This window comes from Egretta garzetta, unplaced genomic scaffold (assembly GCF_000687185.1).
Source record: "Egretta garzetta isolate BGI_Z169 unplaced genomic scaffold, ASM68718v1 scaffold108, whole genome shotgun sequence".
Classification (NCBI taxonomy): Eukaryota; Metazoa; Chordata; class Aves; order Pelecaniformes; family Ardeidae; genus Egretta; species Egretta garzetta.
The window spans coordinates 6,557,085-6,580,323 of NW_009260614.1; the positions used below are offsets into that span (position 1 = coordinate 6,557,085).

The 23,239-nt window shown below is 42.8% G+C and overlaps 2 protein-coding genes across 8 annotated transcripts in view; one reads left to right on the plus strand and one right to left on the minus strand.

The window, feature by feature from the left end:
• RFFL (ring finger and FYVE like domain containing E3 ubiquitin protein ligase) overlaps positions 1–16,644 on the plus strand; it is a 28,568-nt gene extending 11,924 nt beyond the window's left edge. For 2 of the 5 annotated variants that reach the window (XM_035900469.1, XM_009645126.2), the window contains 6 exons: positions 4,425–4,615; positions 9,838–10,242; positions 12,160–12,243; positions 12,691–12,898; positions 14,185–14,208; positions 14,765–16,644. In XM_035900469.1, coding sequence (XP_035756362.1) covers positions 4,430–4,615; positions 9,838–10,242; positions 12,160–12,243; positions 12,691–12,898; positions 14,185–14,208; positions 14,765–14,946 — 1,089 coding nt within the window. In that variant the 5' untranslated portion in view covers positions 4,425–4,429 and the 3' untranslated portion in view covers positions 14,947–16,644. The other 3 variants (XM_035900472.1, XM_035900470.1, XM_035900471.1) reach the window with 3 other exon arrangements.
• A 1,564-nt stretch (positions 16,645–18,208) lies between these two features.
• LIG3 (DNA ligase 3) overlaps positions 18,209–23,239 on the minus strand; it is a 16,447-nt gene continuing 11,416 nt past the window's right edge. The window contains exons 15-21 of one of the 3 annotated variants that reach the window (XM_035900473.1): positions 22,437–22,511; positions 21,712–21,858; positions 21,417–21,468; positions 21,002–21,098; positions 20,461–20,635; positions 19,564–19,655; positions 18,625–18,748 (exon numbers count right to left, since the gene is read on the minus strand). In XM_035900473.1, coding sequence (XP_035756366.1) covers positions 18,721–18,748; positions 19,564–19,655; positions 20,461–20,635; positions 21,002–21,098; positions 21,417–21,468; positions 21,712–21,858; positions 22,437–22,511 — 666 coding nt within the window. In that variant the 3' untranslated portion in view covers positions 18,625–18,720. The other 2 variants (XM_009645127.2, XM_035900474.1) reach the window with 2 other exon arrangements.

Here is a 23,239-nt window from a genome sequence, read left to right on the forward strand (position 1 = left end):
GGCTGCCAGAAGGCATCTGTTGAGTGCCTGCCATATAGATTTCACTTTCCCCAAAACATCCTTGGCTGCCTAGTTAAAACAGTTATTTTCTGTGGCTCCCGTTGGCCAGTATGAGCATCACGTTCAAGAGTAACAAAGCCTGCGGATATCAGTAATGCCTGTAACGTTAGTCATGCCAGGAGGTCACCATCTTTTATTCAAGAAGTTGCTTGAGAATTCCTGAAATCTGTGGTGGTGTTAACTTTTCCAAACCAACATGTTAATACTAGTGAGGTTACTGTAAGTGTTTACTGGAGCACAACAAAGAAGTAGCTCTTTCTGCTGGTAAATTTTGTGGCTGGGCATTCATTTGTTGCTTCAGCGTAATTGGGGAGCTCCCTGCATGCAGAACAGCCATTCATTTGCAAAGTACTGATGGGCTTTACGCAGGGCAGTGCTTTCTAGTTATGATGCTCAAACTGTCACATCTGTACCAACAGATGTACCAAACCTGTCTGTCAAAGCATTGCTTATGGAAATTATCAGTTTCTGAATGGTGTTGACCAGGAATAATTAAGCTGTAGGAAACATTGTGGAGACATCTAGGAAATTGCCGTCCTGAAATTTCACTGTGAAATTCTCCTTGCCATTACCTGTCCTCTCCCACTGGTAGTGCTTATTTCCTCAGGTCTAAAACTGATGCTGTACAGAACAAAGGAGAAATCCCCCTTGAAGCAGCTGTGGATCCTTACTGGCATGCCTTGTTTTAGAGCAGCTGTAGGCAGATACAGAGGCATTTTAGCATCTTAGGGCTCAGTCTTATCTGCTTGGTAGTAGAGCTGCCAGTTAGCAAAGCTTTGCCTAACTGGTGGCAGCATTTTAAGTTCCCATGGAGCATCTGCTGCGCGTTCCAGGTATCAACAGTGTAATTCTTGCTTTTCAGCCATTGTGGTCTCCTGGGAATTTGGAAATGGTAGCAGATACCTACAAAATTAGTTGGGGCAATGTTTGACTGAGGTGCAGAGCATGATGGCCACTGCGTGGGCAGAGGTGGAAAGGTTTGTGAGCTCCTTCCCTTGCATTTGGAGCGGTCTAAGCCGCAGCTGGAGCAGGCTGCGGCATCGCATGGGTGCTGTCCCCAACCCGTACGCCGTGTTGAGAGATGATGGTTGCTGGCTGGCAGGTATCTCTTGATGTGCCTGGAGGAGAATCCTGCTTTGCGTAAGAGCTGACAGTGGCACAAAGGAAATGTGGGATGTCTGCTCACGGTGCAAAGTACGTGCTCGGCAGGAACCCACTCGCCTCCCGAAATGCTGACAGTGAAGTGAGAGCTGCCCGTTACTGTGTGGCTATCAACCATCAGCACAAAGCGGTTTTCAGTGAAGCATCTTTGTCAATGTAAATGCTGCATGTAGAGAAGCCTTAACTTAAACTTACACCTACATGTAGAGGTCCTTAAATAATTAAAACCTTACATCCGCTGGTACCGGCTGGAGTAGCATGCCTGAGTTGTATGACTGGCTGTCATGTTTCCATGTGCTCCTTTCTCTTAAAGATGGGAGGTATCTTTGAAAAAGCCTTGCAGATCAGAGGACAGCCCTGGTTATTGTTTGTTTATGGACGTTTCCCTTCCATGCTTTTCTAGTTGAGCAGGATTAAGGTTCTTCTAAAGCAACATCTGAGCCTTTTGTCAATCTTTTCATTTCCTGGCAATTACACAAAACTACAACTCCAGCTGAATGCTGAGTTCTGTCTTATTTTACCCTGGTTTGTGCGCTTCCTTTTGTTTTTCTTCCCAATGTTTGACATGTTGCAATGTTCCAGAGTGAATTAGTGGGCTCTAACAAAGATTTTTGGGGCAGGCAGTAGCATTTGTGTATTCTGTTATCGTGGGTGGCCTTCAGATTGCAGGGGTCCTTGAAACAGGAAGGGAACCTAACTACAGATGGAGTTTTCCACTGCTCTGGAGGTTGCAAATATTTGTTTGGCTGTGCAGCTTTCGTGTTGTTTAGATTTGCAGTTCCGAGGAACAAATTAAACCTCCAAACAGCATAGTTTAAAAAACAGATTCAGTATTTTTGCAATAGAAAGGATGTGTTAGCTTCTGAGTGGGACTGATAGCTTGGAAATGAATGCACAGAAAGAAAAAGTCATTGTTTCTTTTAAAGTATGTGTTTTGATTGCAGAGCAGAGCTAATACAAATGGATGATACGTTATTTCTATCCATGGAATGCTTCTCTCCATGTATTTATTAAGTGATAATTACCCCTGCTTGTACAGGCTGAGTACTGTTGGATGTGAAACTCATCGTTAGGCTAAGACACACAGTTACGCCATTAATGCTTTCAGGTATTGTGTGTCGGTAAGAACTCGTACTGTTTTTCATTGATCCTTGTTTATGCTTATAAATAATAACTGTGTTTAAGCTTATTATCTTCTGACACCAGGTTTTGTACACAGGGATGTAACAGGAATCAAAGGTGGTGGTGGCCTAAAGGATCTTGTTTTGCTGTGTGGTGACCATCCCGAGCGTTTTCTGTGCGAGGGACACAGGTTCCTGCCAGGGTAGTTTGCTCTTCGAAGCTTGCTGGTTACGTCTGCGAATAGCTCCAAACGATGTGGGAGGAAGGATGGTCAAGGCACCTCCAAAATTTTATGTCAGCACTGGGTGAGAGGATTGTAGGGGATGGAGAACATATCGGTGCTGCTCTAGCATTGGGATTTTCAGTGTTTGACAGAATCAGCTTTTGATGGCTTTGATACCACAGCTCTCTGCAGTAAGTCTGGTGCCCTGTGTGTCTCTGCCATGCCTTCAGACACCCTGTCCTTCCAGCAGCCAGCTGGTGCTCCTTTCTGTCTGTTACTATCCTGTTAGGGATCTATTTGCCAGTCTAAGTTCAATTCACACTACAGCATCGTGCACATCAGTTACACTAAGAATTGTTTAGCTGTCATGAATTTGTAGATTTTCTCTTCAACATTAAAATCTGCTGAGCCTTGCAGGGTAGGGCTCATTGGTAAGCTCACCATTGTGGATTTTGAAAGGCATACGTCCACTGCAGTGACAGCGGTAACTCTGATGAGCCAAATTCAGCTAGATTTTGAAAGGATTAAAGATGCCACTAAAGCTACAGATACTGGAACAGCACCAAACTGCAAAAGCTTCCCAATTCAAGTACACCAACCCAGAAGACTTAACACAGTTTTGTTTTTTTTTTAAAAAAAAAAAAAAAAAAAAATCAACAGAACAGTATGTTAGTATATTGTACCAAATAACCTTTAGGACTCACACCAGCCCCTTTCCCCTGGGAATCTGGAGTTCTCAGTGGCAATACTTACCAAGGCAAAAGAAATGAATTGGCTGTTGGAGCTGAGAGGTGTTTTACTTCCAGAAGTTTATAAAATTGACGAGTCCAATGCTATCAGCGATGGACCTGATTTTTAAGATGTGAAAGAAACACGGTCCAGGAGCTACAGCATGAATGTAGAAATGCAGAGGCGGCAATTTGTATTCTGTTTACCAGTAAGTGATGACACATGGTGTGTGCTCTAGAAACTGAATGCCCAGATGAATTTAGATTTCTTTGTAAACTCCCAAAAGCAAGTTTATAGCAGTGTGTTTCTGGAATACTTATGCATGGGTGGTCTTAGAAGACTCCCAAACTGTGCGTTTTGTATTGGACTGTTAGGATTTTAGGTAAGTGCATATATCTATCTCATTATTTGGCTTGCAAAAAAAATCCAAACCAAGCGATTATGTGTCTCAGATGCAATTGTTTTCCCAAGTTACCAGAAGCTAATATTTGATTTTTCTTAAGTTCTTGACGTTTACTTACTATGTGATGATTTAGCCTTGTAATGCTGCAAATTCAGTTGAGAACTGGCGTATGTTAAATCGGTGGCTCCGCTGTCCTTGTCTTTTATTTTGTCTCTTTAGATTTGTTAGCTGTAAATCTGTAGAGGGATTTAGAATAAAATTGAAGAACAGCCATCTGCGATCTTGCTGCTGATTTTATTTTAATAATGTATGAGACATAATTTGAGCTTCTGTTTGCTTTTCCCAGTGCACAAAAAAAACAAAGTCAGTGTATTACGGCTTACATGGAATGGAGACAGCCTGTTAGAGCAAACTTGATCTTGGAGTCCTGTACAGCCAACTGAAACATGACATTTAACTTATGTTTGCTGTAATCTCTCAACTCTATGAAATTCCAATAATAACTATCCTGAACTTTATTTGTCCTTTCTCACCAAAGGCGTACCATGCTGGGTGTGTGGGTTTTGCATGTGCTTCCAAGTTAGAGGAAAGATCAAAAATTAACAAACACGCTGTCAAAAATGAATTGCTGGTGGGAAATGTAAATATGCATTTTATGCTATATTCTCACTTTAGCTGATGGATGTTTCCCGTGTCATTGCTAATGTGTATCTTTCCCACTTTCAGTTACTATGTGGGCAAGCTGTTGTAATTGGTTTTGTTTGGATGGCTCACCCGAAGAGATGCAGCCGCAGCCGCAGCAGGGAGCCAGAGCCCAAGCCTATTCCAACCCTGGGTACAGCTCCTACCCGTCTCCCACTGCCTCTGAACAGAGCTGCAAAGCCTGCGGGGTGCACTTCGACAGCTCCTCTAGGAAGGTGAGTCGCAAACGTCTTCTCTGGGAGTGTTCAGTTGGACTGCAACATTCCATCTGACTTTCATTTAATTACAGAAAACCAATTTGAAGAGAAATGGGTGCACGAGAGGCCTCTCATTTGAGGATATACCATATGGGAAAAGACAGTTTGCCTTTGCTTCCGTGTCTTTAGTCATTCTTTTGCAATTAGCAGACGTAGTTAAATATGACTGGAAATGCAGTCGTTAACCTTCAGTAGACTTGGCTTTCCCAGGCACTGAAAGAAGAAAGCCAAACTGCTTAAAATCATTTAAAGGAGCATTAACCGGCACATGAGTTTTCAAATTTGTTATTGAAAACCACTAATGTCCTTTAAAAAAAAAAAAAAAAAAGTTGTGGCAAGAAATTTAGTAATCTGTTTGTGCTTTCTATAAAGGAAGAGCTACATATCTCTTTTCCAAACTATTGTTGCTCAAACCGAAAAGCCATCCAAGTTTATTGAGGGTGTGTGTTCAATTGCTGAAGCTCGGTGCCAAAAAAAAAAAACCAACCCCAAATCTATTTTTTCTTTTTTGTAAACTTCATTTGTGAGCATACAGATACCAAAATAATTGTTGCCACAAGATTTTTAATTAGACAGCAAACCTGGTCTGGGACTTTATTTGGGCAGGGTGGTTCCTATAATGCTGCTTGAAAAATGTTCTAGTGAGGAAAGTTGTTCAGAGTCCAAGCTCTGTGGCTTAAGAACTGTCTTGTGTATAGCATGTTACTGAACTTAATAATGTGAGAGCTTAAAAATTACAGTGAATTTTGGCTACAGAAATTAGATGGGGAAATTAATAAATTGGTCTTTCTTGCACCTTTTTATTCATGTATGCTGGCACAGATCTGAGAAATGGTAAGTCTTGGCAGAGCTGTTTCTTTCTACTCACAGAAGAAAAGGGATGTTTATGCATTTTTGCACTGAGAAGTGTTATTGCTCCAGAAATCACTACAAATTTAAATTTTGGTAATATATGTTGGGGGTTGGATATATATGTTAATATATTTTGGGTATGTAAGTATGCTTAGGCTTTTTCTTGGTAGCAGGCAGGTTCTGGGTCGGGCGGGAATGATGCAGTCACTGCACATGACTCCAGATAGTGTTGCCTTTAACGATGTCCTCATTAATGTGATGCATCTTTGCAAACACTTGTGGAAGGAATTGTTCTGAATCCAGGGCCTACTCTTCTGCACAGTAGCAAATAGTGGATGTAGAAGATTCTGCTCTCGAAAAGAAAACAGTTCATGCAGTGAAGTGTGGATTTTACAGTAGCAGTGCTAGAACCGTCATCGCGTTTTTCCTGGTATCTTATAAAACATATGCTCTAATTGAAGCTGTCTTTAAAGCAGTTTCATGTACGAGAGTCATCAGTACAGTTCCAGATATGTGAAAACATACTGATGGATCGGGGCTAGGTAAAGCTCTGGTGTGCAAATCATAGAGGATCTGCTAAAGCAATTTAAGCCATTTCTGCTCCCAGCAGACTTCCCTGTTTTTCTGCTGGAGTTGGCTGTCAGTGCAACTGGGGCAGCACAGTACAATGTGTCCTTGTGTCTCGGCTGCTCCCATTCAGTGCAGGCTATCAATGAAAATGAGTTTGAGGTTTATATCCTGTATCGTGAAGGGGAGCTCCTAAACCTTCCTTCCACCTTCCTTCTGTCACCACAACTACTGAGCAGTAATCTGGGACTGACTTGAGCAGGATGGCTATAGCTGGCAAAGCTTAAACCTCTGCAGGAAGGTCTGCTAGATCGTCCATCAGTCCTTGATCTCCAGAAGAGAATTTGAGATAAAGAACTGAGCACGTAACTTGCAAAACATTGACATGTTTGTAAGCCATGTTAATTCTTTACTTCTGTTGATATGGCCCAAGAGGTGTATGAAATCTCACTTTGCTGTAACCAGAGCACCGATAACTCTGCATTTTGTCCCAAGAGAGGCAGTACCTTTGAACTCTAGTGTCCAGTTAACGTTTATACTAAAATACAATAGATAAAAATTAATTCCTTCCACCATAAAGATAACCTAGATTGCTTTTAAAAACAACCAACCAACTGACCAACATCATCGCCCTCTCCCCCAAAAAAAGTCAGAACGATGGTATCTTAGGTACTTGATCTTTTATCATAATTGTATTTTAATTTTCGTAAAAGCATCTTCCTGAAAATGTCAGCCAATTTAAGGCACTGAAATCAGAAAATGGGTTAGGCTAGGGGAGGTTTGATTGGAGCATGTATTTATAAGATGCTTTTCACTGTTGGAGCATATTTAAAGGATGTAAAATTTCATCATGGTAGCAAAAATATCTTGAGGTTTTTTGGTGTTTTCCTTCTCTTGGATGACTTCTTTGATCTTGGTTTTCTGTTGCAAATTGATGCCACAAAATCTTTAAAATTTAAAACAAGCATTCTTAATTTCCCTCTCTGCTGGTAGAAAGCTATGGCAGGCATTCTTGGTGGGTATGTCAGGTTGTTATTCCTTCCTCCCCCATTTTCTGATTTCAGTGCCTTAAATTGGCTGACATTTTCAGGAAGATGCTTTTCTTTGCATACTTACAGAAAAAGCTCCTGGCAAGCTAAAGTGTAAGATTAAAAAAAACCCCTGAACAACAGTAGCCGTAGTGAAAGTTTGAATGCTGGCATTTCTTCATTTTATCCTGCTTAGAGAGAAGAGCCAAGTGTATCAAAGCCCCATCCTGGTATCTCTGGGAGACTAGCCGTTAGGGCAACCAACCAGGAACAGCTTCCATTCCGGCTGGGCTTCTGATTTAAAGGATTTCACTTCTGTTTGACCATCCTGTGATAGTGCTGCCAGTTAGTAAGCATCACTCAGAAGTGGCCTGACTTTTTAGTAATACGATTTCATTTACACCAACATTTCAAACTAATAGTTCTGAAGAGTCTTCAATCATTGCCCTTTCAGTCAGAGTTCAGGCAAATAGATCAGAGCTGGAAAAGCTGCTTAAAGGGAGATGTGGCAAACAGCTTCTTGTGCATGTTTAAATACTTGATGCTCAGATACAGGCTGGGGAATTTTTTTTTTCTCTGAAGATCAATCCTAGTGGTGAACCGATAAGCCAGAGACATGCCTGGTTTTGTTTTGACTTCTGAAATGTATAATTTGGTAACTAAGGCAGACTCATGTTATTACTCTTAATTGCTTGCAAAAAACATCTTGGGTAACGCAGCCCTTGTAACTGTGCTCGCTTACGTGATACCTAAACGTGTAAGTACTCAAGTAGGTGGTTTCTGGCTGGTCCTTGGCCACGCACTGGTTCTCCTTGGAGCTGGTTTGGCAGTCTGCAGAGCATGGGGGAGGCTTCCCCTGCCAGAGTAAAGCAGGGTTGTTTGGTTTTTTTTTTTTTTTTCTTCTCCCTTCTTCCCACAGCTCCCCTGTCAGAGACGGGTGACCAAGAGAGGGAAAGTGCTATCAACGGGGTTGTTTTCCATTACTCTGCCTTTGGTGGAGCGTTTGTTCCCCTGCTCTAGACACTTACAACCAGTAGTCCCCGAGAAACTGGATTGGTCCTGCAATCATAGGGACAAAAAAAAGTCAGTTACATACTAATGTTTTTTTATAATGACTCAGTTAAGGAAAACGTCTCAAAACTTGATGATGTGTGGAAATTGCCCTTCCTGTCTTGATTTGTGGTTGATGAAAGTCACTTTTATCTGGCAGGCCCCCAAAACATTTTTTGAGATGAGGTTTCAGGTTTGCATGACCAGAGATTCTCTCTATGGTAGAAATGCTCATGTTTTAAAATGCTTAGGGAATTAGGCAATTGGGATTCTTTCCACTAACTGTCATTATAAGTCTATTACAGGGTCTAAATGAGAAGTCTGTTGGTTATAATTGTAAGAGGATGTGTGGGGTGAGGGGGCTGCTAGGCTGTAAAGGAGATCAGAAGGAGCAATGTAAGCAAGTAGCATATTTACACCTTTTAAAACATGAGAAATCTGCTTTCTTTGAACTGTGAAGTTAGAAATGTGAATTACTAGAAGTAATTCATGAAACAGGTTTTTTGTCTCGGAGTTTGTACTTGTTACTTCTCCAACTCTGCATGTGTATTTTTCCTTGCGTAGCTCTGGAGGGTCAGGATTCAGGATTTCATAGAGATGCTTGTCTTCTCCGAGACACTGAATTAGTAGCATGTTTAACCAGCACTGAAACCAGTTCTTTCTTCCCTCAGGACTTTTTAAAACTCACATAATGTGGCTGTTCTGCTGCTGTTCCTATTGGAAAATGTAGAATTTGACTTTCCTAAGTGTTGAACAGTCAAGTTTCTGCAGAAGTCAACACGGACTGTGAGTGCTTGGAACTTCTGAAAACTGAGCCCTGAGTGACGAGACCAGAACAGTATAAAATATAAACATTAAACAGCAGAATTTAATCTGTGAAGTTTTTAATCATCTGGGGCCTAATATTTCCAAAACTTCCAACACTTTCTGTCTAGCACCTGACTGGCACACAGTGTACATATTATTTTCAAAATAAGCTGGCTATTTTTGTTGCATAAATAAATGCTGAATTCTTTTATGTCTGTCAGACACTGTAAGCCTTGCTGTTCCCTTTTCCTCTTATGGTGAAAAAAAGATTCATTTAGTGATTGCAGCAAATTGGAGGGGAAAAATAAAGGGGGGGAGGGAGGTCACTCATAGCAAGTATTAAATTTATTAAATAGAGAAATGTTTTTAAGTAGTTCCCTCCAATGCTAGAGCTTCCTTAATGTACAGAGCAGTATTTCACTTTGTTATAAAGCAATGCACAACAAGCTGTAATTTACTTGAAAGTCTGCTGCCTCATAGATACCTCCTGATCTCATCTGTGGCTTAAACTGGATGAACAGGTCCAGAATGAGGTGCAGAGAACTCCTGTCGTTTGAGAGAATTGTCCAAGAATAGAATATTTCACTCTGGGTAAATGGAGTGTAACTAGTGGTTTTCTAGGAACTGTGAGGGATCCAGTGATCTGCTCACGGGATCAATCCTTTTCCTCATCTAGGAACACGAGAAACATACTTGGCACTTTTTCACAAATTAGAAGGTTTTGAATATGCTTTGACTTTTAATTTTTTAACTTTTAATTTATGCTGCTACTTACTTTGGCTCCCAGACGGTAGGGGAGCACTGCCTGCGGTCAGTGTGCACCTCTGTTGCAGGTCATGGTGCATTGGTTTGACTCTGTTCCCTTCTCTTTACCAGCACATCTGCTTGGACTGTAAGAAGAATTTTTGTACGTCCTGCTCAAACCAGCCTGAAGGTGGTCCCCTTCTCTGCCATCTATGCCAGCGTTTCCGAGCCACAGCTTTTCAGCGGGAAGAGTTGATAAAGATGAAGGTGAAGGATCTGCGAGACTATTTGGCACTCCGGGAGATTTCCACAGAGTTGTGTCGTGAAAAGGAGGACCTGGTATTTCTGATTCTTGGCCAGCAGCCTGTCATTACCCAGGAAGATCAGATAAGAACAAATCCATTTACTACTAGTGCCTCTGGACAGCAAGACTTTGTGATTCTCCCACCAACCAGCACAGCATCTTCTACCTCACATGATGCGTCTCCCGTGTCTGCAGATCCCATCTCAAGTTCACTAGCTCAGGAACATCAACAGGTACAATCTCTAGCCAGAAGCATCTTTTGCAAACTCATTCATCTCTAATTTTGGATTAACTACTAATATGTTGCATGAGGTTTTCCAAACAGATAACGTGCCAAAAGAAGTTTTACATTAAAGATGCCTGCTTAAAAAGCAAGGAGGGCTTCTGTTTAGAACAGATGACAAAATACTTTAGTTGCATTTTATACATGTTCTTCTCAGGTTTTGAAGGGAGGACCTCACACTTTTTCTTATAGAATTATTAGGAAAGTAAGAAGACTTATTTTACACTGCCTTGCTGTGTAAAACTGTAACTTGCTGTCACCAGCTCTGATGTGGGGTTCCCTTTCTATGCTAGTGGAATTTAATTTGGTGGGTGGTGCTGAATATATTGAACGTCCATTCTGAGAACAGCATTGCTGTTTTGAGATGCGTTTGCTCTGGTGCTCTGGTCCACGCTTGCCATTACCACTAGATACTGCTGTGACTGGTTCCTTGGTACTTGATGTCTGTGCGGGTGCACAGATCTATCTTGTGCGTTGATGTTGACAACTTTCTGACAATTGTATGTAGTTGTTAGGTGAAATGGGTGTTATTGTTCTGTAGTCCACGGGCATGACAGCAAGCACAGTTTAAAGCAATTTTGGAACTGAAACTGATGAGAAAGATGACTGTGAGATAGGTGAGGTTTTTGGTGTCTTCTGCATGCTGATCAATAGAACACAAAATCTGAGTCTGTTGTTAAGTCTTCAGTTTACGATGAACCCTGCAGTTCTGACAGACCTTGTCAGGGGCATTTGAGCTTAATTATTTTTTATTAACTCTGCTTTGTTTGTCTTTCTGCTATCTGATACGGGAAGTTTACTCAGTTTTTGACATCTGCTCCTAGTCCTGTTACAAAGTTAATAGGTGTATTTAGTTCCCTGTGGACCAGAACTGTGAAAGCGTATGTACCTTCTGTTTCCTCAGCAGATCTATCTAGTACAAAGGAAGAGTTTTCCTGGGAGGACATTTTTCGCAGGTCATTAAAACGCCTTTTCATTCTCTGGTTTTCTGGATATTGCCATTCCAATTTTTACCAGCAAATTCAGCTCTTTGTCTTCCCTTACTGCCCCTGTGATACATTTCAGCTTCTTGTCTCGACTTGCATGACATCCTGCTACAGTTCAGGCTCTTTCATCATTATTGTTGTTATTTTCCTTTGTAAATATTAACAAGACACCACTTAGATCAGTAGGATGGTAACATTACAGTCTGCTTTGTCAGCAGGGAAACCACAGAGGGGACTGATGGCTGCTGAGGGGAAGTCAGCTAGAATTATACTGCAGTTCCTTTCATTTTATTAGGTGCTCAAAGCAACTGCCCCTTCATTCTCCAACTTTGCCTTCGCTGGTCCTTCTCTTAGTATCTCCTATTTGTCCAGTCCAGAACCCACCTGAAAGGGTGTTTCTGTGTGGTTACTTTGAGGATGACCTGCAGGCTGTGGGCTGTGTTACAGAGGAGTCTTATACAGAGCCCTGTACTGGTAGCCGATGTGCCGTCAGAGCTGTGATATCACACCATGTCACACTGCAACACTCGGTGACGGATTGCATGTAAATATACACACGTGTATAAATTTGGTCTCCTCCTGATCCAGCCTCACAAGAACATCACATGGGATCTTACTGTATGAGTCCTCTGTCAGGGTTTAAATAAAGTGGGGCTTTAAAGGGTCAGATGCTGCACTTCAGTTTCAAAAAGTTTTGCTTGTGTATTTGTTTTTGAAGTGCTGCACAGGAAATACCTTCTGGGAGTGTGCCTGGCTTTTACCTTGTGCTGCCGTTGGTCCTTCCAGTGGGCAGGGTTCACAGTTATGCTGAACTATCAAGCTCATTTCCCTTTGGACACACAAAGATATGCTGTTGGTGAAAGCTTTATTTCCTCTTCCAGGCAAATGGTTATGTGCCTCCGAGCCAAGCCGGTACGACAGGAGTTGAGAACGCAGCAGAAGCACCAACAGAGGAGGAGACACAGGTTTGTGTGTCCTGGAATTAGATGACAAGGAATACCAGGTTTTCTAGCCGTGGGGGTGGACTAAATGAGCTCTGGACGCCCCTTCCAACACCTGCCATTCTGTGATTCTGTGTGATTCTAGGTCTTATTTGACACCATAGAATCATTACTGCTGAGATGGGTGGCTAAACAGTAACTCAGACTGCCCACCGGCAGACCCAATCAACCCCTTTCTTTAGCATCATCTTGTCCTCCATGTATACAAAGAACTGGTGTCACTTGGACACTATAATAATAGAAATTGTGTCCATCCTAGGACTTGTGTTTCTGATGGATGAACGAATTTACAGAGTAATCAGTTCTATGTACATCCAAATGTGAATTCCTGCTAATGCATGTTGAGAGTTGATTTAAGTTGTAGTTCTAGGTGTTGAGGGCAAGAATCATCGCGTCTTTGTTCCCTTTCAGTCTACAGACTCGGAAGATAACCTGGTGCAGGGAAGGAAGGCTTCTCTCTCTGATCTAACAAGCATTGGAGACATCAATGCACTCTCCGTGCGACAGCTGAAGGAAATTCTTGCTCGCAACTTTGTCAACTACAAAGGCTGCTGTGAGAAGTGGGAGCTGCTAGAGAGGGTGACTCGTCTTTATAAAGAGAAAGACCTTCAACATCTAGGTAAGAAACTCTGCAAGTGTGTACCTGTTCTCCAGCTTTTCCCTTTCTATGGGCGGTTGCAGAAGGGAACAGAACTTCCCTTGCATTTCTATTTTGTGCAAGTGAGGAGGGTGGAGGGAGCCTTTCTGTGTGAAAGTAGCTAAACTATTCACCACTACTTGTACTTGTTCAAGAGGAGAGCGTCACGGTAGCTCTGGAGAGTGACTTCCCTGTAATAGCAAGAAATGAGAACTGTGTGCCCTTCATCTCGGGATTCTGTGTAGTTGTGGCAGATCGCTGGTCATTGCATCACCCACACAACAGCTGATGTGTGACTGTAGACAGATGACTGTAAGTGCTGGGGTGAGCTCTTATCTGTTGACTCATGGTAACTGGCAAAGTGAGCAGAAAAATGTCTGGCCCTAGCAGGAAAATGCTACCAAAAAGCAGCCGGACAATTTGGAGCGGGCATGTGCTCAGTGACAGTGGCTCCCACTGCTGAACAGTTGCGGTTATTGGAGGTTTGGCTCTGTCCTCCTGATCACAAGGGCGTTCCTCCTGTGCGCTACCTGCTCCTCTGGGCCTGCAGTTGACGGATGAGGGGATAGTGGTATGACAGGGGTGCATAGAGAGTGTGTTTGGCTTGACTTTCAGGTGCCAGTTTGCAGTTTGAGGTGATTAGTTAAAAAGGACATATACTTTTAATTTACAAGAGAAAGGTATTTTAACACTTTGATTTCATAGAGTTTTGTCTCAGTGTTGTCCAAAGTAGCCTTGTTTTCTTAAACACATCTCTCTAAGCTTTGTCCTCTATGAATGATAGAAGATTTAAGACAGCCGCTTTGGTTTTATATTCTCATTGTATCTTGTGCTTTTGACAGAATTTATCCTTTTCTCTTAATCACTGTTGCCTGCGCGTGTCTCAGCTGTGCTCAACAACGTTGCTGAGATTGTGTAACAGCAAAGGAACCGGCACGAGGGGCTGCTGAAAGTGTAGTTCTAGGAAGCCAAACACTGCATAGATTCCAAAGGCTGCCTTAATAATTGAGATATCACTTTAGATAGTTGCTCATCTTTGTGAAGCATTAGCTAGTGTGTAAGCTCAGTAAAAGAGAAAGTTTCTTGCCAGTTGAACAACCTGTCCTGATCGGAGACTTGCTTAAACCTCTGCATGGGAATCGGCAAAAAGCAGTTTTGGTTTAGTGATCTCCCTTCAAGGCTTTCAGCTCCTGCTAATACTGCTTGAGTAAATTTTTTTTCCAGCTTCTCTTATTCTCACCAAATAACTTTCTCTTCTTATGTTGCAGTTTCTGACACTGACGATCAAACTGGTAAGTGCTGTTCTTAATCATAGAATCGTTTAGGTTGGAAAAGACCTTTAAGATCATTAAGTCCAACCGTAAACCCAGCACTGCCATCCCACCGCTAAACCCTGTCCCTAAGCACCGCATCTACCCGTCTTTTAAAACCTCCACGGATGGAGACTCAACCACTTCCCTGGGCAGCCCCTTCCAGTGCTTGATAACTCTTTTGGAGAAGGAATTTTTCCAAATGTCCAATCTAAACCTCCCCTGGCACAACTTGAGGCTGTTTCCTCTCATCTGATAACTTGTTACTTGGGAGAAGAGACCCATGTTGCTCCATTTGCCGTATTGCTAAGAATCTCAGTGTTATTTCTGTTCTCATCATGCAGAAATGACTGTGTAAAAGCTAAAACTTTCTGCTCCTTGCCAGGTGGTGGAGCAGATATAATCCACATCAGTGCAGACACAAGGGGAATTTTTTTCAGACCTTCAAGTGTGCAAAAGTACCTTTGACGAAGCCAACTCATAAAACCAAGATACCTTTTTTTTGTCTCATGCAAACTGTGGTCTCTTGTTTACTCAGGTGGTGCTGGGCTCCCTGGCACGGAGGACAACCTCTGCAAAATCTGCATGGACGCACCCATTGACTGTGTCCTGCTCGAATGCGGCCACATGGTCACGTGCACCAAGTGTGGGAAGCGGATGAGCGAGTGTCCCATATGCAGGCAGTACGTGATAAGGGCTGTCCATGTCTTTAAGTCCTAAGCATGCGTAAGGAAGACTGGTGATGCCTTAAAACCTCATCTGCTGTTAGAGAAGTGGTCAAAATCCCTACAAATAGTTAGGTCAGCGATTAGCCTATGGACCCCATTGGAAGCTGGAAGTGAGGGAAGGATGAAGCCTGGGGAAAACTGCTCTTTACTCAAGCCACGCCTGGCTGTGCTCTTCCCACTATAGTGCTTTACACCGCAGTGCCTGGACTCCTTGGAGCTTGTTGCCAGCAGCAGACACAGAAATCATTAACCACCTACGTTCTAGAATAACTTGATCCGCTAGCGTTGGGGATAGACAGATGCTTGGCTTTCCACCACAAAGATTGGATTCGGAGGCTTCGTATTTTCCCCTGAATAATAACCGAAAGTGGAATGGGGTCTCCAAAAGGGACATTTGTTTTGCTGATTAGGCTTTACACCCAGCAACAACTTTATTTTCAAAGATTAAAAGTTTTTTGTGCTTGGTAATCTTTTTTTTTTTTTTAAACTTAAATTCTTATGCTTGCAGGACAGGCAGACTGCCTCTGATTTCCATATTCAGAATAAGCATAATTCTAGCCTAGTGCAATTGTGGAAAGATGTATAATTTTATTTGAAGATAGGACTTTGTATAATTGAAAAGTGTAAGGGGAGTGAGACTCCGTGAATGACACAGCCTTACCTTGTGTGGTGGTGGTCTGTTTACGTGCCAGCCAGAGGGGGGATTTCTAGTTTTGATTGTTGTCAATTCCTTTGACTTCACAGGCTTCCTTACAGTATATGCCAGCAGTGGTTTTAAACCTGAACTGACTTCACTGATTAAGGAGCTACAAATCCAAGGCTTGAGTCTTTTAAAGGGTTTAGTGAGGGAAACATACAGCTAAAGAGTAGGAAGGACTCCATTGCTACACAATCATATTTAAGTACAAGTAATGTTTTCTTTTTAGAGGGAAGACATGAAAAGAAAGCATACTTTATCTCCCTTGAATCAGTAAGATGAACGCTCCAGCTTCCCTCCATCCTCCCCTTTGCTCAGTTTTACAGTCCTGTTACATCCAGACTGCTTATCAAAAGCAATTTATTTTGTGTTCTTTTGCTTGCGAGGGTGGATAGCAGATTGTGGTCTGATATATGACAATTGCAAGCCCTTACAGCTGTCCTCATGAACAGCGCCTTCATTTGGAAGCCTTACTAGAGAAAATTGTAACTGGCGTATTTTTCCCTCAGTGGCCTGCAAGTGTTCAAGCTGTTTGGCTGCTAACACACCTCAGTTTCAGAATCTTGATGCCTTAAGTCTTCAGCCACCATGGGATTGTTACTCATTTCAAGTCATTTGTGAAGTTGAGTACCTTCTGCTTTCCCCTGTAGGGGGGAGTGTGATCACTTGATCACTTAGTGTCCAAACCAAATCTCTGCCAGCAGAGCAACAGCACAAAAACCAAGTGTCCCCTTACAGCTTCCGGAGTAGTGGAAATGCAGTTACAGAAACGATCACCAAAGCCATCTACTTTTGCAATAAGTTGTAACGTACGTTAACAGCAAATCAAACTTGTGTAATCTTTACCATGGAATATCACATGAGTAGCAACTCGCTTCTCAGCTGGCACAGAGTGGAGGGGCTCTAGTCTGCAAGTTGGAATCAAAAAAGCGCTTAAGATGAGGAAATCTGGCACATGGTAGGTAGGGAGCAGAACCTCTGCGCTATTGAGGTGGTCTCTAGTAACAAAAAAAAAAAAAGTGCAGGTAAGCAGTAGCTGTATTTACTCCTCAAGAGGTTCCCAGAGACGTCTTTGAGGTGCAGGAATACACATACACATACACTAAATGAGTGCTCAACAGCCTCATTTAGTAAAGTCACTGTGAAAATTCATGTTATGTTTTTCAGTAAACTCAGGGCTGGGGGAATTTACCAGTAAGAAGATTATTCCCCTGTGGACAGATGTACTTTTACTTGTAGAGGGTAGGCTTATTTTCTACAGCAGATAAATCAAGATGCAGATCAACGCCTGAAATTTTAGGACGGAGAAGATCCATCGACCAGATGACTGAAATGTGCTTTCTGAAGGGAGGACTTTTTTTTTTTTTTTCTTTTTTTTCCCCTGACTACAGTATTTCTCTTGCAAAAATGGATTCTTTACTAGGGATATGATTGAATCATTTTTAAAGGAAAATCAAAATCTGGAGGAAACTGATTAATGATCCAAAGGAATATAATGATCTGAACTAATAAAGTAAAATGGAAATATTTATGTGCTTTATGTATACTGTACATAGTTTAAATATTTAAAAAGTTAATATTCTACTTGAAAGGGCATGTTATTCTCTATTAAATCCTCTTGGTACTATGATGGTTAAACTTACTAGTTTTGGTACAGAAGTTTGGTTTATAATTTTATAATAAAGTTGAAATGTGATTTAGGTAACCTTGTTTTCTGACTGCTACCAACAGGCTAAGAGAAAGCAGAGATCCTACAGCTACTTCTGAACTTCCACCAGGACAGGCTTGGGATACCAGGTGCTTAAATATCATTCAAGGGGGGGGTACAAGTACAGAAGAGGCTGAAGGAGAAAAGTTAACTGAAACCACTAACTTTTAGCAGCACCATCTTAACTTTGTGAAGGTTACAAAGGGGAGAGCACACTCTGTACTCTTGAGACTAAGGGAACCAGTGAACTGGCCAACGCGCTTTTCCTTTCATAAGGTACACGTGCACTGAGCCAACACCTTCAGGGTTCAGGCAGAGTTATTCAGCAAATAACTGTATTGCAAATGACAATGTGTAAGTTAAAAATGAACCCCTCTTTCTAAAACCTAGCTTCCTTATTTCATTAATATTCAAGTACTTGCAATAGTTTTGAACAGCTTCAGCGAAGGACATCTCTCAGCTATCCCAAAAGATCCAGATGGTAGCGTTCCTTTCTCAGCTTTTACTTGTTGGAACATGAACAGCAGAACACATGAGCAACATATTCTAGAAAATGGATGCTTGGGTAACGCTACAGCCGTTGCTGTAACAGAAGCTTATTTGGTGTCCAGCTCCGTTATGAAATCACAGCAGAGGTGTAAACTGCTACTGTGCTGCGTGTTAGAAGACAGGAAAGAAAAGTCAAACTAGGAGGACGCGTGTCCTTCATGCAAATTGTAGCCTTGCAGCAACATTATCCTGGCACTAGAGCCAACAGTTTCACATACCTGGTGGTCTCTTCTCCTGTCCAGGCAGAGAATAACTTTTGGAAAATAAGTCCTGACAGCAAAGGAGAAACTGCTTCAGTTTTATTTCTTTATCTATAAAAATACCCGAACTTTAAAAACCCACGGAGACTAAACCAGCACCTAGATATGTGCATTGTTCTACGTTATGGGCAGAAAAATGGATTCAGCAGTGACATTTCTTCAGAGAGTTGTTTTAATTAATTCCATGTGGTTGCTACGGATCTTTGTAACTATCTCTGATGGACCTGGGCATTTCATTTCTATCCATGTCTCCACAGAGGTATCTTGACTTTTCTTCCACCTACCTAGTTCTCAGGTGTTCCCTTCAGGAATTCTTGTGTCAGGACTGGTCAGCTGCCCCACACTGCTAGCAGGGGGCTACCAGTCTCCGCTTCCGGATGCATTGCCAGATCCAGTTGGGAGACACACGCTTAGCACCAGGATTGTCATCAATGTCCCCTATAACATGCGTTGCTGAGGCTGTGTCAAACTCTGGCACAAGGTCCCCATCATACGCTATAAAATACCGCCGGATTTTGTCGAAGTCCTTCACGGAGGGCGACAGGTACAGCTTCACACCAGTGAATATGTCCAGCAGCGTCTGCATATTGTGAAAGAGGATGAGAAGCACAAGTTGGTAAAAATACTAGATTGCTCTGGAAATTGCCCTAACTTTTCTGAAGCACAAACGAGTCTGTTCGCATTGTTCTAATCCCATGCCTAAGAAGTGTAAATCACTCTTTGGCCTGCCATTAAATCATACACAAGAGCAACACCCATACAGTTCCTCTGAAAGCCAGATGTTACAGCTGAACAGCGGTTCCCTAGCTAAGGGGAATTATTACCCCATTATTCCCCTTAGTGATGATGCAGACATGGTCCAGTAAACGCCATCTTAATGCCTTTGTCTTCACAAGCTGATGCTTCTTAGTTAGGAGAACATAACCGCACTGGGAGGGGACTTGCTGTTTACATCAAAATAGCTACCGCAGGTTTATCAGGAAATCATAGCTCAGTGATTCTTAATCCACTCCTACAATCTGCTGCACAATGGGCTAGAAAGGACAGTTCTCTCCTCTTACAGCTCCCAGCTCTTCCCTGTGCAGCAGTCAGGAAGAGCAGCTGCTCAGCAGTGACGGCGCTTTGTGGAGCAGGACAGCAGCAGTGGGTGAACAGAGACTTCAGCATGGCAGCCCAGTTATGTCAGCTCTGCAGACAGGGCAGAAGAGCTGCAACATCCGCTTCCTTTACAAAGGGCTTGTTGCTGCTATTTCTGCCTTTACATTTCATTTTAATTTAGGGTGCTGCTATAGGGAGATTTCAAAGATTTTTCCAGATGGAAGGCAAAAGTGAACAGAACTGAAACTACCTCTGCTTCCTCCCACCCCAGAGCGGTTGCTGTCCAGCCGTCCATACCTTTTTTCCATTGTCATCCATCTCAGATGCTTTTCGCTTCTCCCCTCGCTTTTCCTCTGATTTTTTAGGGGATCCAATGACTGCTTTGCTTTCTGAAAACAAAAACTTGTCTCAGTTGTGCTCTCTGTCTGGATAGTGGTTGTGTATTAAAGTGGAGGAGAGGGTAAAAGGCTTTCCCCTCCTCTTTCTGGAAAATTCATGAAGTAGAATGTTAACTAGAAAGACACATTTTTCTACTGCAAATGGCGTGGGCCATCTTCCTGCCCTCACCTCCAGGATGCTGCTGTTCAACTTCCCTCCTTGCTGTCACCACGCTGCCTTTTTGGGACTGCTCAGAAATCTGCTTCAAGTTATTCCCCAGTGAAAAAGCGCTGGTGAAGCCAACTCACTTCACAGCTTTGCCATTTACTACCTGGAAATCCCCTCCATCCAGGTGGCCCATTATATGCATGAATTTCATCCAAATAAAATTAAATACTGGTTCATGGCCAAAAATGCCTAACCAAAGGGCTTGTGATCTGCAGGAACAGGAGCAGCAGGTTTGCTCTTCAGACCAGTCTTACACAGTCTGCTAAGGACATTTATCTATAAGATTAAAGGGGACTGCAGTCCCAGAGAAATCCCCCCAAAGTAGTTTTGGTACTAACTATCACTGAGATGCTGCTAGGCTCACGATACCTGTTCTAAGCAGCATATATAGCTGTGGCTATTCAATCCATGCTGTGACAACACATGCCAAATCAAGGGTCTGAACAGCTTTGTCCGTTAACCCCAAGGTGCTCGTGAAAGCTGCTGAGGATCTTCAAGCACCTGACAGAAGGCAAAGACCCAAAGCCAGCCTGCCCAAACGCAGAGAACGCACCCTGAGGCTCCTCTCCCTGGAAAGCGCCATCTTACCTTCTGGCTTCTGGGCTTTCGCGGGCGACTTGCTCGGGGGAGTTTTAATAGTGCTGTGTGGCGTGGAAGACCTGGAATTTCCCTCATTCTCGCCACTACTGCCAGCCGTGGACTCATCTTCCTCCCCAGCAACCACGTTGAAATCAGCCTTCTCTTTGGAGAGCTGGTACAGTTCCTGTCCCACCAGAAACAAAGCACTGCCCTTAGCCACAGTGAAACCTCTGATGCTAGACACGAGCCGTAAGGCGTGTGCTCCTCTTGTTTGCTTCCCCCCGTCCCCAAAGTGTTTGCTCATGTTTTTTTCTCCCTGCACCTCATTGTAGTCATTTTCCTGTCAACTTTGTTCAAACTCTTTGTGTTCCACCCAGCTGCTTGACATGAAGGGAAGCCATACCAGGAGGTACCAAAATATATACATTCACACAATATATATATATTCAACCTTTCACAGCCTGGCTCCCTAGCCTGAAAGACGAATGACAGCCATTGCTCACTCAGGGCGCAGTCTGTCTGAAGAGTGTTTTACCTTTCTCTCCCCTACCTGCGTAAGGAGCCAGAAAGACTGCTGGGCAGCAGGGGGGCTGAATCACTTCTTGCTTCGATGGCGTAACAAGCACTTACATCTGCTGCCAGTATCCCTGCAGGCAGTGTGAGGACAGCCCAAATGACAACAACCAGACTGAGAACAGAGCTCATCAACAGCTGACTTACTGCTGGGGATGGCAGCAAGCCAACCGGTTTCTATCAGTAAAGGAGGCCTGGGCGCTGCGTGGGGTGGGTGCAGCCCTAGGGGTCCTGGCAGGCAGCCATTCGGCCCCTTCGCCCTGGAACTGGGCCAGGCTGCCCTCAGGCACTTCCCAGATGCCTCCCCCGGTCTCAGCAATTAATGGGAGACCAAATGACCATAAACACTTAAGAGAATAAAGGTCACCTCTTTCAGGAAGGAAATTCCTCACCATGAAGGCCGTTACAAGAGCTGATACAACTAGCTGCCAGCACAGACTTTTCCTGAAAGTGCACAACACAACAGCTCAAGAGACTTGAGAGGCCCCATGAAAGATTTAAGATTCACACCAAAATAATCCAGCAAGCAGCCTGAGCCTAGAATAAACGGGAAATGTAAATGCCATCATAGGTACCAGTCAGCAGGTATCTTCACTACATAACCCTGCTATCCAAATTTGTCTTTAGATACAGACTGTTGTCAGAACTTACTCCTGAGCATGCTGCAGACTTACTGTGTTAACTCACCTTAAGCTGCTGGAGGTTGGTGGCTGTTTTCCAGTCTTTGTCATCTCGAATGCGGGTGCAGCGAGGGAAGCGAATGGAGATGCCATCTGCAGTGTGGGCTTCAGCTTTAGAGAATTCAGCCCCTGTGATCTCCCACACCGGGGCTTTCTAGACACAATATTGAGGAAGTCACGTCACATTCCTGTGTTCTCTCATTAACGAACTCTAACCCGTCAGTGTTCCTCTACGACAAATCCCCTCCCCACTCCAACACAGAGTTCCATAGGCACAAACTGACCTTCTTGGTCATCTTAATTAGAAAAAACTACTTTTATCATTGAGTCAGAGATCCTCAACTAATATATAATACCAATTTCTAAAGTACACCTTTTCTATCAGACATACAGGGCACAACACATACTGATAAATTTCATAAAACTTTTGGGTTACAGTTGTGCTTCAACCATTTTAAGTCAGATTTTTCATGCCTCAAATTTAAAGTAAATTCACTTCTGGAAGGGATTTAATGCCCCAGAATATTTCCCAGAAGTGCTGCAGATTTCTTCATGAAGCTGTTAGCCTCAAATGCACCTGCAAGATGCAGAGATAAAAACTGAAGCTTAATGTCCTGTTCCAAGTATGAAGACTGACCTTGTAACAGAGACAATTTGTACACTTAAAGGAAGTAGAGTAGATTGCTGTATCAGGGCTGGAAAATGTAGTTAAATGGCTAAGATAGCACTTACCTTTGGGTCTGGGACAATGAAGTCTGGGTAGTAGATTTTGTTAATTTTTAGCCACCTTGGAATTTTACTAGGATCCTATTAATTAAAAACACAAAAGCAAAATGATGGCACTCACGATCATGTATGAACCTATTTCTACACAAGAAGACGCTGAAAGATAGCCTAGAAGTAGATTAGCATATAAGTGTTACATTGCCTTTGCATGGAGGAAACCTGCTTTAGCCTGCAGTGCAAGGTGCACTGATCTGCAGCAGTGTCTCTTATTGAGAGCATCACAAAAATTATCTGTAACACAGCTCTTGATTACGGTCATTCTATATGTAAAACAATAACATTGCTGCTCCAATTGTGATTCATATAAAACTACACTTTTCTTTTTTTCCTAAACCTCAATGCAAATGGCCTTCAGGATACCAGCTCTCTGTTTATATGTCAGGTCTTGAAAAATAGGATTCCTCACCTTAATAAGTCACTCAAAAAGTCTTTTCATGCCAACAGCCACAAGACAATAGTCTGACTTGAGCATTTCTCACCTGCAGCCCCATCTAGTGACTGTCTTTATCAATCACAATATGCCCCCAAAATGGTACTTGCTGGGCTCTTCCCAATAAAACCTTGTCTTAGCAGGAAACAGATGGTGCCTGGCTTCCCACTCAGTGTCTGAGTACAAATCTCAGGCATCGACTCATCTCGGGAGGTGGCTGCACCTACACCTCATTTGTGTCAGAGCAGTTTATCTGCTTGAACTCTAATTGAGCCTCTATTCATTCCCAGCAGAGCACTTTGATTCTGCATTTAGCCTG